General features: G+C 41.9%; 1 protein-coding gene across 15 annotated transcripts; it reads left to right on the top strand.

Moving 5' to 3' along the window:
- The first annotated feature begins 12,516 nt into the window (after window positions 1-12,516).
- On the top strand, window positions 12,517-15,478 carry LOC4329276 (uncharacterized). Of its 15 annotated transcripts, none has more exons than XR_010739447.1 (8): window positions 12,524-13,173; window positions 13,261-13,343; window positions 13,491-13,637; window positions 13,769-13,995; window positions 14,104-14,163; window positions 14,269-14,322; window positions 14,466-14,607; window positions 15,198-15,478. XR_010739447.1 is itself a non-coding variant. In XM_066307698.1 (8 exons), exons 4-8 carry the CDS (start codon window positions 13,870-13,872, stop codon window positions 15,209-15,211), a joined length of 342 nt encoding a protein of 113 aa, XP_066163795.1. In that variant the 5' UTR covers window positions 12,524-13,173; window positions 13,261-13,343; window positions 13,491-13,637; window positions 13,769-13,869; the 3' UTR covers window positions 15,212-15,478. The 15 variants fall into 15 exon arrangements, 7 of the variants coding, with proteins under 7 accessions (XP_066163795.1, XP_066163798.1, XP_066163794.1 ...); XR_010739445.1 differs by adding an exon at window positions 14,705-14,776 and having other exon boundaries at window positions 13,261-13,637; window positions 14,520-14,607; window positions 15,198-15,228; XM_066307698.1 differs by having other exon boundaries at window positions 14,520-14,607.
- The last annotated feature ends 1,361 nt before the right edge of the window (window positions 15,479-16,839 follow it).

The raw sequence follows: 16,839 nt of genomic DNA, 5'->3' as shown, positions 1-16,839 counted from the left end.
ATATGCCTTCTGCTTTCATAGATGAGCTTTTGCTTGTTCTCCCTAGGTGGCACATATCCTGTAACCATGAAATTCACGATGTTCGCTTAGCAGGGGTTCAAGTCTGTTACCTTCAGCAGCATATCATCCCGCAAAAAATCATTTATCGATAGCTCATGCATGTTAGTGATTTGCATACGCGACAAATAATCTGTTACGAAATTTTCTACTCCATTTTTATCTATAGATTTCAAGATCAAATTCTTGGTGTAGGAAGTTTTGCATCTTTCTTAGTGAGCATGTATTTCGAGGCAGCATGATCAGTATAGACTATTACCTTAGCTCCAATTAAGTAAGATGTGAATTTGTCAATTGCAAAAGGTACAGCCATGAGCTCTTTTTTAGTTGTGGCATAATTAAGGTGAGCTCATGCCAACGTTTTACAAGCATATGCGATAGCATGGTGTTTCTTTTCTTTCGTTTGACCGAGAACGGACCCTACAGCATAATCATTAGCATTGAACATGATTTCAAACGAAAGCGACCATTCAGGAGGTTAAATGATTGGTGCTGATATGAGTGCTTCTCTTAGGATATTCAAAGATTTTATACACTCATCATCAAAGTTAAAAGGAGCATCCTTAACTAGCAAACTGATGACGGGTCTAGCTACTAAAGAGAAATCTTTAATAAACCGACGATAAAACCCCACATGATCCAGAAAACTACACACTCCCTTAACATTGGTAGGAGGTGGAAGCTGTTAGATTACCTGACTTTTAGCCTTGTCCATCTCTACGACCCTCTCGGAGAAATCGTCCACGAAAAATTCCATGATTTCTTGGATCATGTTGGAAAAGTTGGACATCATGCACCGTTGGAATGACGCAGATGCGTTGCGCTACCGGACAACATCTGTCGATAAGCGTACGGTCCGTACGGACACGTGAACATTGTCTTGTTTGATCATCTAGATGGATGGGAATTTTGTGATAGCCAGAATAGCCATCAAGGAAACAGAAGAATGAGTGGTTCGCCAGCCGCTCTAGCATTTTATCATTGAAGGGCAACGAGAAATGATCATTCTTAGTAGCCTTGTTGAGCTTCTTGTAGTCTATGCATATTCTCCATCCCGTGATGGTTTGTTGTGGCATTAACTCATTTTTAGAGTTTTCAACGACCGTCATGCCTCCTTTCTTAGGCACAACCTGAACTGGGCTTACCCACTTACTACACGGGACTAGATAGATTATCCTGGTGTGTAGAAGTTTCGAGATCTCTTTCTTCACGACTCTTGAGAGTGCACACAAGAAGGATCTAAAGGAATGTGATGTGTGCAGAGAGCCAGACTAATCCCTTCGTGATCAGGAAGCAAGTAGCCTAGAATAGAGCGATGCTTTTCTACCTATGCTATGAGTTGGGAGGTCTCGTCATCAGTCAGTTTGTCACTTATGATCAAGGGCGACCCCGTGTCATCATGTAGAAAAGCATAGCTTAGGTCTGAAGGCAAGGGTTTGAGCTCAACAAGATGTTGTGAAGGTGGATCGGTTTTGGGTAACTCAATCACCTCTTCAGGATTGTCATCTTCCTTGACAAATGCAATGGCATTGTCTTCAAGGAGGTATCCAAGGGACTCAAATGAAGAGACAACCAACACTTCCTCAATTAGCCCGGACTCGGGAATAGGTTCCAAAGAGTTTTTCAATTGTGAGATCATGAAAGAAAACGTCAGATTCCCGAGTTTGATGTCGAGGACTCTGGTTCGAGGCTCGTCTAAGTAGATCTTTTCTATGAGATGGTCTATGTGGAGGTCGAAGTCATGAAGTTCGAACACGTGGAAGTCTAGGATGATCTCGACATCATTGTGCCTGATTGGCACTCTGCTAATAATTCGATACCCTTCAATGGCAGGACCAGACAGACCCCAAAAGGTTTTATCTGTGGTCCTTATGGTTCTCCCCTAAGCACATTAGTGCGAAGGTTGCAAACATAATGCTTGCAATGACAGTGGGATTGCAAAGAGTTTTCACCAAGGCCTCTTTCACGAGACAAGGAATGGCTAAGGACAGGGAGCTAATCCGAATTGCATCAGAACAGAGCTCCTCCTCCCTTAACCACTAATCGCTCATGACGGTAGTTAGTTCATGCACTGTCTTTTTGAGGAAATTTTCCTCGAGAGCTTCATGCTAACTACGTGGGACTGGTGGTCTCTTTTGAGCATAATAGTTTGAGGTGTTTCAATAATCTTCAAAATGATCACCCACAAACTGGAAGGAGAATTCTGAAGGCTAAATTTCTTCTTCCTTCGGTTCCCGTGATTTGGGTGAGGACTCAACAGTCGAATCTTGGGATATAGAGTTTGAATGCTCTTATTTGATGGTTGGAGATTCATCAGCTGTATCTTCGATTTCCAAGACAGTTTTGCAACGAGCGAAGGAAGTCAGGACGAGGCTAGTGTAGTAATCAATAACTTAGGCGTGGTGTCTAGGTTAGCGGTAACCTTCGTTTATTGTGTGCTTCATAGAAAGTGAGGTAGACAACAGGTGGTGAAAACCCTGTCCGTCTTGTGTATCCCTCCACATTTGGGTACATCATAGAACTACAAGCCATACTCAGCTTGGTAGACCATGAGAGAGACTATGCCTGCGACAATTGATAGGGTTTTACCTTTAACTTAACTTTAGTAAATTATCCCAGTGAGTCCTCTATAGCCTAAGCCTACCATTAGCTATTATCCTTGCATAGAATTCTGTTCCTAGATATAAACGCACATTCCCTGTGATTCGATACCCTTCGATACTCTTAGGTGAAGTGCTACAGCAGTATTCATACGCTTGTGGATTTATCTATAACCGTATCAAATACCAACATGTATTTCTGGCGTCATTGTCACGGAACAATTGATGTATCATCTTCGAACTTGGTTCATCTTCATATCTTCTCCATTTCATTTATTTATTTCTATTCTTACCTTCCATGGAGCATCAATTTATTTAAAACATTTATGCTCCAAAGGGCAAGTTTTGTGCGTCACTTTTTTCTTCAAAACCAATTCGTTCATCTGGCAATAAACTCTGTGTTAGCTTTATATATATGGTTCGGGAACAATCCTTCTCGGGGCATGAAAGCGAAAATCCTTAACATCATTTGCATGAGTTTTAGCAATTGTGCTCATGCTTGACAATCGTGGGCATGAGACAAGAAACATTAAAGTGGAAATTGTTTCCCTTCTCTCTTATAGAGGGGGCGAAGCAATGGTACACCCTTACCGTGAGAAAACTACATGGTGAATTGGAGAAAATAACCTCCACATCCCATGATTCACCCGTTGAATCCTCACCTGAACCTTGGGAACCGAAGGTAGATGAAATTCAGCCTTTAGAATTTCCATTCCAGTTTAAGGGTTATCTTTTGAAGATTATGGAAACACCTCGAACTATTCCTGCCAAAAGAGACCACCGGTAACGCATAGTTCTACCACACCACTCGAGGAGAATCTCCTCAAAGAGACGGTGCATGAATTAACTACCATCATAAGTGATGAGTTGTTAAGGGAGCTGAAGCTTTCTTCTGAAGTAATTCAGATTAGCTCTCCATCCTTAACTATTTCATGTCTCACGATAGAGGCCATGGGGCGAACTCTTTATAATCCCACTGTTGGTGCAAACATTACCTTTGCAATAAAATGTTTAGGGGATGAACAATTGGCACCAATAGACAAAACCTTCGGAGCTCATCTAGTCCTATTATCGAAGGTTATGGGATTCTACACAGTGTGCCGATCCGGCACAATTATGTCAAAGATATCCTAGACTTCCATTTTTTCGATGTCTCTGACTTTGATCTTCTCATAGCCCAAACCATAGATAAACTTCTCCTTGAGGCGTAGCATACTGGAGTCCTTGAGATCAAACTCGGGGAAATTATGTTTTCCGTCCCGATCTTGAGATCAAAAAATTCTTTGATGCAATCCATTCCCGATTTCGAGCCAATTGAGGAATTGTTGGCTATCTCTCCATTTGTGTCCCCCGAATCCCTCCTCGAAGATGATGCCAGTGCATTCGTCGAGGAGGACGATCCTAGAGAGGTGATTGAGTTACCCAAAACTAATTCGCCTTCTCAACCTCTGGTTAAGCTCAAACCTCTTCCTTCAGGCCTTTTGTCACGTCCAGAAATTCGCTAACCCGAATTTCAAGCAGAATATGTAATAAATCTCTATCCAGGACCAGCCATAGTACACAAACGACAATTTGATAAACAGTTCCACGTCTTACAAAAATAATAAAATAAAACTCACAAAAGCAGCGGAAAAACAAATAAACTAGACTTAATCTTCATGACCAAAGCGAAGCTTCCTCCATAAACCACATGCAATCCTCGACGTCTGGAACAAGCTCAATCCTCATAGAACTCACCATCTGAACCAATCTCTGCTTCTCGGGGGGGGGGGATAAAGCAAGACTGAGTACCAACCACCGTACTCAACAAGTCATACCAACAGGAAGGTATGATGCAAGGTATTCTCAAAGGAATGGCTCATTAAATATTTGCAATAAAAGAAGTATTTATAAATCATATTTTGAATAAGTAAAATAGTATATAGTTAAGCAGTATTAAATCATCACTGTACAACGTTAAATCTACGTTGCAACACGCCCAACCAAACTACCTAAACTACACTAGTTCTATAAGTCAAATTATTATAGTAGGACTAATCACGGTGAGCTGGTTGGCCACCCAATAACCGTGGGCACGGCTATTCGAATAGTTTTAACTCTGATCAGAGGTGTACAACTTTACTCACAAGACACGATTCCGCACATGTTACCATGCCCCGAAATACCACCACGATGCTGCAAAGGGGGATATCGAGACAAAACCCTTCCTATAACTCTCCCTAACCGAACATACCCACCTCAAGTTTCACCCCCTACTTATTCCAAGTTGGGCAGTCCCCTCTCGTGCCTAGGTAAATCCGGAAACAACAGAGACCAATATCCAGGTCCAAACTGCACCATCGTCTCTACCCTTGCCATGGTATGTCAGCTAGGTTAAGTTATAATCTAGATTCAGCCTAGAGCCCACGCTGGCCTAGGGTAAGTACGAGTATATCTTCCAGGGATTCCCGAGAACCGGTCCTTAATTGTCATGGGCACAACTTCCAAAATCATGCATGTACCTATAGCCCACCATTAAAGCATATTTTAGTTTAATTAAACCATAACCATGGTGGTACATCATAATATAATTAAGGACTAAATTATAATGAATCCCATTGTGAGCTAATTGATCTAAGCATAGCTAAGCATTCCTAAACCAATCATCTAATCAATTATATCCCAAGTTATTAATGGCATAAGATATTCAACAGGCTCAGTATGATAGGCATCCATCCCACATGACATTCTAAAACAATGCAATTTAATAGAAAGCAGGGGATTTGTAAAATAGATTCAACATGATCAATGTTGTATGTATGACTTGCCTTGCTCTTGAGTTGACTGAACCTCGGCAACCACTTCGAAATAAACTGGATCACCGGAACTGATGGAATATAAACGATAAACAAAGCATACAAGAAATACAAGCAACAAGGCTACTGAAAGAGCAAAAGAAACCAATTTTAATGGATTCTATACATTTTAACAAATTCACTGCAACTTGAATGGGTTAAAACGGAGCTCAAATTATTTAGTTGTGAATTTTACAATATGAATCGCGTTATTACTAATAACCCAAAAACCCTAATCATTTATTACATATTATTGCCCATAGATAAATAGATCAATGGAAATATACCTTCGGTAAGCAAGCCTCACGAATTAACGACTCAACAAGCGAATACTTCGTGACATGGGACCATCCAAACGGTCAACCGAACTGGCGAACGGAACCGGCGGCTCAGAATGACTATGGCTAAATCGGTAAACTATATACAGTTTACGACTGAGACTTGGTATGGAAAACGATAGGCCGGTAGGAGATTAGGGATGCACCTACGGCTTTGCGACTCGGCTACCGAGCTACTGGTAGCGACAAACCATGATGACGACGCGGAAGAGCGGCGGTGGCGACGGCTAAGGTGGCGGCTGCGGTGGCTCGGCTTGGCGGCGGCTAGGCGCACAGCAGCGGCGGCTAGGGCAGCGGCGTGGCGGCTAGGGTGGCGGCGGTGCAACGACACTAGGGTTTAGCAGGACTAAACAATTAGGGTTACGACAACGATGCTAAAAAAATTAACACCTAAACCAGGAGATTATGGATAGGTTCCTCACCAAACTGAGATGATCGGCGAGGAGACGACGACGACGGTCCAGCAGCAACACGCGGAGATGACGGCGACGCCAAATCAAAACCTAGGACGGAGATAAATTAGAATAGAGATAGATAATGGCGGTAGCCATGGCACAGAGAGGGAAAACGGATTACAGAAGATGTAATGGCGACGACGGCGCTGGCAGGAGGCTGCGGCACCGGCGCGGCAACGGCGACGGTGGGGCTAGGGCGGACGGCGGTGGCTAGGGCTAGGGACAAATAAAATTGAATAGGAAAAAAGGGGTGTTCTAACTTATATTGGAGAGGGGAAAAAATAGAGGGAGGTGGGACTAGTGGGGCTGGAGTCGGCAAAAGGGAGAGGGGGAGGAGGCCGACTCGGACACAGGGGGAGGGGAGGCACGCGCGCAGGGAGAGAGGGGGAGCAGCGGCCGAGTGGGAGGAGGGGAGGAAAAATAGGAAAAGGATTAGGATAAGGACTTTCCCAAATTGGAAAAGAAATGCGGTGCCATTTTAGGAAAAGAACGGAAACGGACCCGCGAACGGATTCGGACTCGGCTCATCATGCAAAATGAAACCGCGGACGAAGAAAGGAGTGAATCGGGCACGATTCATGACCAAAGGCAGGAGAGAAAGGTTATTATTCATTCAAATCTTGACAATTTAAATTAAAAACATTAACTCCGATGCTCTGAATATTCAGCTTTAAGTCCTATTAATGATTTTAGAGCAAAGAGAACTCGAAAAAGATTCTCCCTGACATTTCCAATTATCAAATACATTATTAATTAAGGTTTTCTCCTGGTTAACGAAAGTAAGTTCTATAGACAATTTATTGGTGAATTGGAAACTACGGAAAAGGGGAAACTCCGGGTGTGACACCTTTTCTGTGACTTCTTGCACGGTGATATGGAGTTGGCTGTCATCATAAGGGACAAGCTTTCCGATGCCAAGACCTCCAAATCCACAGCCGTGTTAGAAAAACATCGCTCTATTCAAGGCAACTCACTATACTCATCGCATTCCTTTAGATCCTTCTTGTGCGCCCTCTCGAGAGCCACAATGAAGACTAAATAATGCCATGAGAGAGTGTTGGTATTTCTTAATGTTACAGATAAAATCCGCAAGTGCACGGAAGATACTGATGTAGCACTTCACCCGGGAGTATTCCAAGGTATCAATTTCCATATGGAACTTGTGTGTCAGCTCTTCTCCAGGTTCATCCAAGGACACGAAGTTAAGATAGGCTAAGGGTAGAGAGGATTTACTAGTGAGAGACAGTGTCTAGGGAAAGCCCAATTTAATCCTAACACGACACTTCGGGCACTGGCTAGCCCACTGCTACCAGATATGACTCTATTACGTACCCAGACAGGGAGGACTTCAGTGTAATTGAGGGTTGTCACCACCTCTACACCCACCTCAAACATTCTGTGGGATACGAAGAAACCACCAGAAATTAACTACCCAGACACCACGTCTACGCAGCTAATAACTACTTTAGCGTTAGCTAAACACTAAAGCAACCACTATTTTTACTGGATTATAGTGATCAATGATCCTGCGCGCTAATTAGGAACTAACCAAGAGATAAATCTCACCGAATAAATCTTAATTGCTCGGAATGATATTTCTATTAAAGTAGAGTAATTAACAGAGTAAAAGAAATAAGAAGACGATTACCGACAACTCTGGAATTCCTCCGACTTTCTCTACTCTACTCTCTCCCTCATTCTAGTATACAATAAAGTACAATAGAGCCTCTTATAATTCAGCTCAAGCTTGGAGTGTGTGTGATAAGTGATGAAGTGATGTCCTTATATAGGCCGGTAATGGCGGTTGGAAAACGCGAAATTTCCAAAATGCCCCGCAACCGCCATCCGGAGAGCATCTGGAGCATCCATACGAAAACCTGGATCCAACGGCGATCACCACGGTCGAACCTAGGCTGGGCCAGGTTGCCCCCAAATCTGGTCTGGTTCTCCTCCTTGCTCTGCCTTATCCATTTCTCGTGCATTTGGCCCATTTGATGATGTTTTGATGTAACTCAAGGCCTACTCTTTGTATGGATAGGATTCTTCCTTTACATAAGTCTGGATTTCATCCCAACTTTGGTGGTCTATTACCTGCACTCAAATATACACCAACACTCATGGAATATGTTAGAATTAAACCCTTTCACTATGTTGGATGTTTTATTTCTTCTGTTTATCCAGGTATTGGCAGCATAAAATTGGTATTTAACAGCCACCAACAGAAAAGTCGTGAAAATAAAAGTGTTGAAACTCCAACATGCTGTTGACGGTCGTTATAGACCAATTTCGACCGTCAATATAACTAAAATAACAGAGAACTAGCTATGCTTGTAATTCATATTTGTTTTAGAATAATCTATTTCCACTTGTACCTAGAATATTATTTATTTGCAGATATTAATACATAAATGGAGAAGAAATGAAGACATTTCACTCCTAAGCAAGCTTAAGGATAAGATGGGCCCACATGTCCCGGAAACCGCCATAACTGTCACAACCATCATAGGGACCCACCTGTCAGTGACCTGGGAAAGTTTGGAGGCCTGCTGGGCCAGCCCAGGAACCCTGGCAGCGCTGGCTTAGGCTGGCCTTACACGTGGACGTCCAGGATCACTTGTTGAAGGCAGTTGCGAGGCATTTCAGACAATTAGCATCAGTTATGACCGTCATACCTGCCTATATAAGGAGGAGCTCAATTCATTCTCAACACACCCAAGCAAGCTCAACATTTCTCCCTATACTTTAGTTTAGTATTCTAGTGCTAAGTGGAGTAGAATAGAATAGCTCTCGGAGTCCTCGGAGTCTTCGAAGGAATTCGGGTATGGCTCTAGTAGCTATTTCTTATTCTTTTGTAAGACTTTCGGAAGTAATGAAATGTTATTCTTTATATACTCTCGGTACTTTAGTTTATTTGAGTATCGGCTTTACTTTATATTTGTATCGGTATAATTGTGTAGTTAGCCCACCAGAGAGGTGCAATAGTGTGGGTTTAGTATCCGATTACTCGGTTGCTCTATGTCATCTCGGGGGATATAGAGTAGTATTTAATAATGTAGACGTGGTGTCTAGAATATTAAGTATCACTATCTAGGCATATATGCTACGGTTCAGTCGAGGTGGGTTGCTGATGGTGACAGCTCAGTATGAGTATTCCTCCACGATAGTATATATTCGTAAGAAATTTTCTTTGGGAGGGTACTCCTCCGTATTTAGCCCCGATTGGACGGTCATGATGGGTTGTCGTAAGGAACTCGACAACCCGAGGTGGTCTCTCGAAACACCGGGAGGACACTATTAGGGGGTATTCGCTACATAGCTGTATACTAACAGATATAAACTAAGATTGAGTGCATACTAGAAGTATAGGAATTGATTGCTTTTCTATTTCTTCTTCCACATAGCGTAGGATTGATTAATGAGAGATATGAGTTCTTTGCTTTGTGTCACTCTACCCTTATAAATATATTAACCCCTGCTTAGACTCTGATCATACAAGTGGCATATAAACATTATATACCAGGATCATTTCTAGCGCCATTGTTGGGAAATTATATTTCTAGTAATGTTGTTAAGAAATACCAACACATGTCGGGATAATTTATCCCATCCCATATAGTGAGTGGGTTAGCCCAGTCCAAGTTGTTCCGGGAGGTATGACGGTCATTGAAAACTCGATCACACCCCTACTAGGAACGACCACTTCCCCATGCCCTTCATTGATGATATGCTAGAGTTGCTGGTGAATCACTCATTTTTCCGTTTCCTTTATGGCTATTCTAGCTATCATCGAATTCCCATCCATTCCAATGATAAAAGCAAGACAACGTTCATGTGTCCTTGTGGAATGTATGCTTACCGACGGATGTTGTTCAGGCTGTGTAACTGTTGGTATTTCTTAATGACATTACTAGAAATATAATTCCTAGCAATGGCACAGAAACACTCTTGGTACATTATGGTTACATATTTCATCCGCAAGAGCACGGATATACAATTGTAGCATTTCACCCAAGAGTATTTCAAGGGTATCTTATTTGTTTAATCCCGTGGAAAGATTATAATAGAGATAACCAAGCTAATATTTATATGTTACTTGTAATAATCAAAGTCTAAGCAGGGGTTAGTTCAATTCAAAAGGGTAGGGTGACACTAAGCAGAAGCATTCACAATTCTCATACATATTAATTTAGGCTAAGTGGAAAGAATAAGAATAGAGTCATTTCCTATACTTCTAATATACATACATATACTTTAGTCAATCTTATCTACTATACAATTATACAGCCAATACCCCCCTTACGATGCCCTCTTGGTGTTTCGAGAGACCACTCCTGATTGCCGAGTTCCTTACGACAACCAGTCATGGCCATCTAACCGGGGCTAAATACGGAGGAGTACCCTCCCTAGGAAAGTAACTTAGGATTATATACACGCGTAGAGGAATATCCATACTAAGCTGTCATAATCAGTGGCCCACCTCGACGTATCCGCAGCATATAACCCCAAATAATGATATTCAATAGCCTAAACACCTCGCTTATGCTACCAAATACTACTCTATAATTATCGTCATGACATAGAGCATTCATGTAAATGAACATTATACCTACACCATTGCATCTCCCGAGTAAGCTAGCTAGACAATTATATCTCGAATAATATATCGGAAAGTCAGTACTCGAATAATCAGAATGAAGTAAAGTACCGTAAATATATTGAGAAGAATATTCTATAAATAGTACAAGTCTTACAAAAGAAGGAAAAGCTACTAGAGCCATACCTGAAGAACTTTCGAAGACTCCGAGGACTGAAGATTCTATTTCTATTTCTATTCCAGTATACTCTAGAGACTATGGGCACATTTGGATCTCTAGATAGTTTTTGCTCAACTAGCCTAGCTCAACCAGACTATAGCCCACCAAAGCAAGGTTGCTTGTTCAGGAGCTTGCCGATGAAGGAGAGCCATTTTGGCTCTCCTTGACGGTCAAAGATTTTCTAGCCAAGGCAGGCTAGTTTGCTAAGCAAAGCTAGTTTTTAAAGTAGTTACCAAATGACCAGCCTAGCCTAGCAAGGAGAGGAAGTTGCTAGCCTAGGATCCAAACGTGCCCTATACTAAACTTGAGAGAATGTATGAAGCTTCATGCTTGAGGTGTGTCTTGAAATGGAGGATGAGAGGGCTTTATATAGCTTGAGAAAGACGGTTATGGCAGTTGGAAAGGTCGGTAATACCCTCCAACCGCCATAGGGGAGCAATCCAGACCGTCCATCAAAACCTGCATTGAACGGAGCCGCGGTGGGTTCAGCCCAACCATGGGCTAGGCCGGCCTGGCCCAAATCTGGCAGGTGGCCTCCTCTTTTGCTACTCTCCGCAGACTTGTAAATTTTGGCCCAATTTGGTCATGTCATTTCTGAGTTATTGGCCCATCCTTCTATAAGTCTGATTCTCGACAGCGCCCGATTGATTGATCGTCCATTTTGCTGTCAAATCGCCTTCAATTTATGTTTATTCGCTGCAAGAGGTTAGAAAGCCTAGTGCTAGTGGAATATATCTTATTTTGAGATAATATGCGTTGCACGCATAACTTAGTCTCCGTTATGTTGGTAATATTGACGGGCGAAACTGATCAATAACGACCGTCAACAGTAACGCACCCGCGTCATTCCAATAGAGCATGATGTTTTTTTCTCTGACATGATCAAGGAAATCATGAATATTTTCATGGATGATTTTTTTCATCAATGGAAAAACCTCCGATCATTGTTTATAAAAAATAGACAAAGTCTTGCAATGATGTCAAGAGGAGGGCTTGGTACTTAATTGGGAAACGTGACACTTCATGGTCCGTGAAGGTATAGTCCTAGGACTGAGTCTCCGAAAGGGGAGTTGAGGTAGATAGAGCAAAAAAAAATTGAAGTAGTTTAATAGCTTTCACCTCTCACCAATGTTAAAGGAGTTCGTAGCTTTTAGGGTCATGCGGGGTTCTACCGTTGGTTCATTAAAAATTTCTCTTTAGTCGCTAGACCCCTAACTAGCTTGTTAGCTAAGAATGTTCTCTTTAACTTTCATGATGATTGTTTAAAATCTATTAATCTAGACTAATATAAAAAGCACGAGTTGTTTAGTGCAATTAACACCGCGATTGCAATCTGCGCCGGATTAACCCCGCGATTAGCGCTTCTCAATCCCTCTCTTCGCCAAATCGGAAAAAAAAGGAAATCGTCGCCCAGACCGCCCGCGCCTCCTCCTCCTACGCCTTCTCCGCCTTCTGCCACCGCGCCTCCTCCTCCTCCTTCCGCCGCCTCGCCTCCTCCCCACCTCCCCTCGCCGCCTCCTGCGCGCGCCCGCAGGACAGCCGGCCGCCGCCGCCGGCTCCGACTGCACGCCCGCTGGAACCACGCGCCCTACCCCGCAGCCTCCTTGTGCACGCCCGCCGGTTCCCCACTCCCTCCTCCACCTCTTCACAATCTCATCCCGTTCGCCCTGCCGCATGGAGCCGCCGCTGTCTACTCCTCGCGCCGTCGCCGCCGTTTGCCCTTCGCGCCACCGCCGCCGACTTGCGCGCGCCCGCCGGAGCCACCTCGCCCTACCCCGGCTGTTCGGCCTCTTGCTTCCCTGCTCACACTGGGACAGAGAGGAAGGAGAGACGGGATCTGCCCACCCTGCCGCACCGCCTCCTCGCGCGCGGGCCGAACAGCCGGTGTCCTTAGTTCCCTACTCGCGACGCGATGGAGAGGAAGGAGAGGGGGGATCTATTTGCGCCGACACCGTCTCGCCTGCTCCTTCAGCTCCGTCCTGCCCTCGCCGCCTTGCCGTACCACGCCATAGTCCACTGGAATGACCTCGCTCGCTGAAGACGACATGACGACATCCCTCTAAAGTCTAAACCAGGTACTAACTATTCTCCCCCTAATCAGTTCAATCTGCATTTTAAGTCTTGAGTGCTCTCTTAATTGACTTCAGTGATTGTCAACACAGGGATGAGCTAAATATATTTGTCTCAGATAAATGATTTCTACCAGTTCTCAAATTAGATGGATGGCTGCGGCAATCTCAGTTTTGTTAGTATAAGCTCTTCAAGCCTTTCAACGCTATGGCTATCAGATCTTTCTTCCCTAACAAAATTGATAACACAACCTGCTACTACAAGTATTTTCAGTTAAATTGATTAACCATTGCAAGTTCATTGAGATATTAATTTCTTGCAGGTCATAAACTGTCCAGATTTGAATGAACTCAGTGAGATTTACCTATCTGATTAATCTGATGGATAATCTAGGTCGTCATGCTCAAATTTGAGAAGCGCGCACATATCCTCAATTCACTAAACTGCCTTTGATCTTTCTCAACTCCAAGTATTGTTTCTGATTTTACTTTTATATGTTCAAATTGACTTGATATAGGTTACATATTTTTACCCAGATAATTTCAAAATCAGAACCGACCACCAAAATGTTTATACATCCGTTGATTATTTTTTTTGTAGTAAGGACTGCTGATATATTTTGTCTTAGTCTACATTGGAGAACAATGTTGGTGGCTCCACACGAGCAGTAGCAGAAGGACTTCCGCAAGGTGCACCTCTCCATGCTTCCTCTGCAGCGCAGGAGCAGTTCAAGAGGCTCTTCCCACCAGCACGCTGGGCCTGATGATCAATGCCAACCTCACGTCCTCACCGTGCCCTTCTATCACCAGCTTGTCAGCCGATCAGAGGTAACTCTCACATCTCCTGCTACTAGGTCTGCCTCGCTTTCCTTTTCTTTAGATGTGATATACTACTGTTCGGAAAACAATTATTTCTTCAATACATTCATTTCTCAGGTTGTGGAGGTTGAGGTCAATGGACTGAGGCAAAAGAGTAGTGCTGATAAACGAATGCAGGTATATACAAGTCACTGGTATAACATCCATTTCAGATTTCTATAGAATTATTTTGTGAAATGTAAGCATACCTCTTATGCTTCCATCTCCATGGAATTCATTCAGGTAGTTGGAGATGTTTATCTTGATGAATCCATCTCCATGAAAGCTTATCTCTTGGTTTGTTAGTCAACTTCACATCACCTGACTCATCGATTTCATCAACTTCATTTGTCTTTAGTGTCGATTTGATAAACGACGTTTGTCTGTATCCGCTGCATTGTTGCTGCTAATATTATCGCCTCCTTACTCTACTGCGATAGATTGGGTGGTGGTTTCTTCCCTACGACTGCCATTGAAATTTGGAAATCTACCAGGCTCCTATTTATTCTGGTCATGAGAGGGAGGAGAAAACATCTCTTATCGCCCATTCGCTCTCCGGTTGGTCTGCCATCATAGCCTCTGGTGAGTCAAGCTATCATCATTCCTCTCTGATTCATTTATATTCCTTACAAAATTTGACGTGTTTTTTCTGCATGGTGCCCTGCCTGCATGGTGTAAGTCTAAATGGTTTGTTGGGCTTGAGATTTGGATCGATCCTAGCTTTTAAATAAGTAGCTTCAAAAATTTAAAGGTACCTTATTTTCACCAGTTAGGCATTGTTAATAGAATCTAAATTTAAAATTGCTAATGAAACGCATGAGAGAAATTTTTCGTTTGTAGTTAGATCTGTAGATGCTTGCATTATTATATAGATAATGATCGCTGAAAACTGCTTATTTTTTGGTAGAATATTTCTATGACTACCTCAAAAGATAATAAACTTATCCGATTGTAATTGAGCCAAATACATAATGAACTGATTTTGTTGCTTAATGAGCCAAAAGCACTATTTGATCTCTACAGATTTTTTTCCTCCAATCCTCTACTGCAACCTCTTTATTCTGTTGCGGTGTATAATCTATGCATAATATGTACTAACTTTATGCTTCTCGAGTTGAACCTACCCAGCAATTAAATTTTGCCCTTTTACAGTCTTATGTTGTATGACACAGACTCATTCAAATAAAAAAATCTATCTCGCCCTGTGACCTGTTCTGGTGCCAAAATCAAGGATAGTAAGGGTGTAATGAAGTGATGATATACCATTCAGTCCGGGACCTCATGGTGGTGCGCAATAGATATGATTAATACATATGGCATAATAGTGTTTGTACTTATCTTTCCATTGGAATTTTTCTATGTAGATCATCATGCCCAATCATGTTGTTACAAATCTCAAATGACAGAATAATGTCTATCTATACATAATAAAGTAACTTCAAATGCAGCACAATATATGCGCCTAAACTTTGCAGGTACTGATTTTGCAGTTTAGTTTTCTGTGAGCTTTATGATATGTTCAAACCGAATTTTGTTTTTTGCCCAAAGAAAACAATTTAGAGAAGTTTTGTTTCAATCATAATTATTATTTTGGCCCGAGTTTACCCTGCTAAATGTGTGGAAAATTAGCTCATTAAAATCTCATGTACATGTTTATATATCCAAATCAAACTATTTAATGCTCTTCAGACTATGAAAGAGGAAAATTGGGAAACATTCACTGCTGATTCACTGATCTATTCTAAGCTGTATTTGTACATTTACTAGCTTTTGATAATATATGACTGCTATCTCGCTTTTTGATGAGTTAGCTATCGTCGTTTGTTCTCATAATAGTTGAACTCTTACAGGCTTAACCATTATCTGTGTAATCCATGGCATAAAGTAACATAAATATAATGAAAATAAGTTTCTCACTGAAAAACAATTGTTACGTTGTAATACAATAACAAATTAGTTTTATTCAATGAATTACCAAGACAATGTTTACAATACTTTTATTTTTATCAATGACTATGAGCTTTAATTTGTGAGTATATGTAGATGTACATTAGCAATGAATGTATTTTTCTTCAATCGTATATGTCAATGTGCTTTGCACGTGCACGTTCACCAGTATCTTAAAAGAAGCACTCATTTCAGCACCAATGATTCAACCCCCTGATTGGTCATTGTCGTTTGAAATCATGTGCAATGCTAGTGATTATGTTGTAGGTGTCGTTCTCAGCTAAACTAAAGATAAAAACACCATGCTATCGCGTATGCTATTAAAACGCTAATAGGAGCTCAATTAAATTATACCACAACTGAGAAGGAGCTCCTGGCCCTTTTTTTTTGCAGTTGACAAGTTCAGATCTTATTTAGATGGAGCTAAGGTTATTGTTTACACTGATCATGCTGTATTAAAATACTTGCTCACTAAGAAAGATTCAAAACCTTGGCTTATTAGATGGGTTCTCCTACTTTAATAATTTGATCTTGAAATTAAAGATAAATTTGGAGTAGAAAATTACGTAGCAGTTCATTTGTCGCATATGCTAAGTACTAACATGCATGAACAGCAAATAAATGATTTTCTACGGGATGGCATGTTACCAAAGTAACATACTCGCAACCCTGGTGTGCAAATATTGTGAACTTTATGGTTGCATGGTATGTACCACTGGGGAGAACAAAAGGTGCATCATCTATGATAGCAGAAGGCACTTGTGGGACGAACCGTACTTATACCGAGTCTATGTTGGACGAACCGTACTTATACCGAGTCTATTCAGACAAACTACTCAAAAGATATGTACCGACAGCAAAAAGCAT

Source organism: Oryza sativa, chromosome 2 (assembly GCF_034140825.1).
Source record: "Oryza sativa Japonica Group chromosome 2, ASM3414082v1".
In the NCBI taxonomy this organism is placed as follows: domain Eukaryota; kingdom Viridiplantae; phylum Streptophyta; class Magnoliopsida; order Poales; family Poaceae; genus Oryza; species Oryza sativa.
This window is presented reverse-complemented; position numbering and strand designations above follow the sequence as displayed.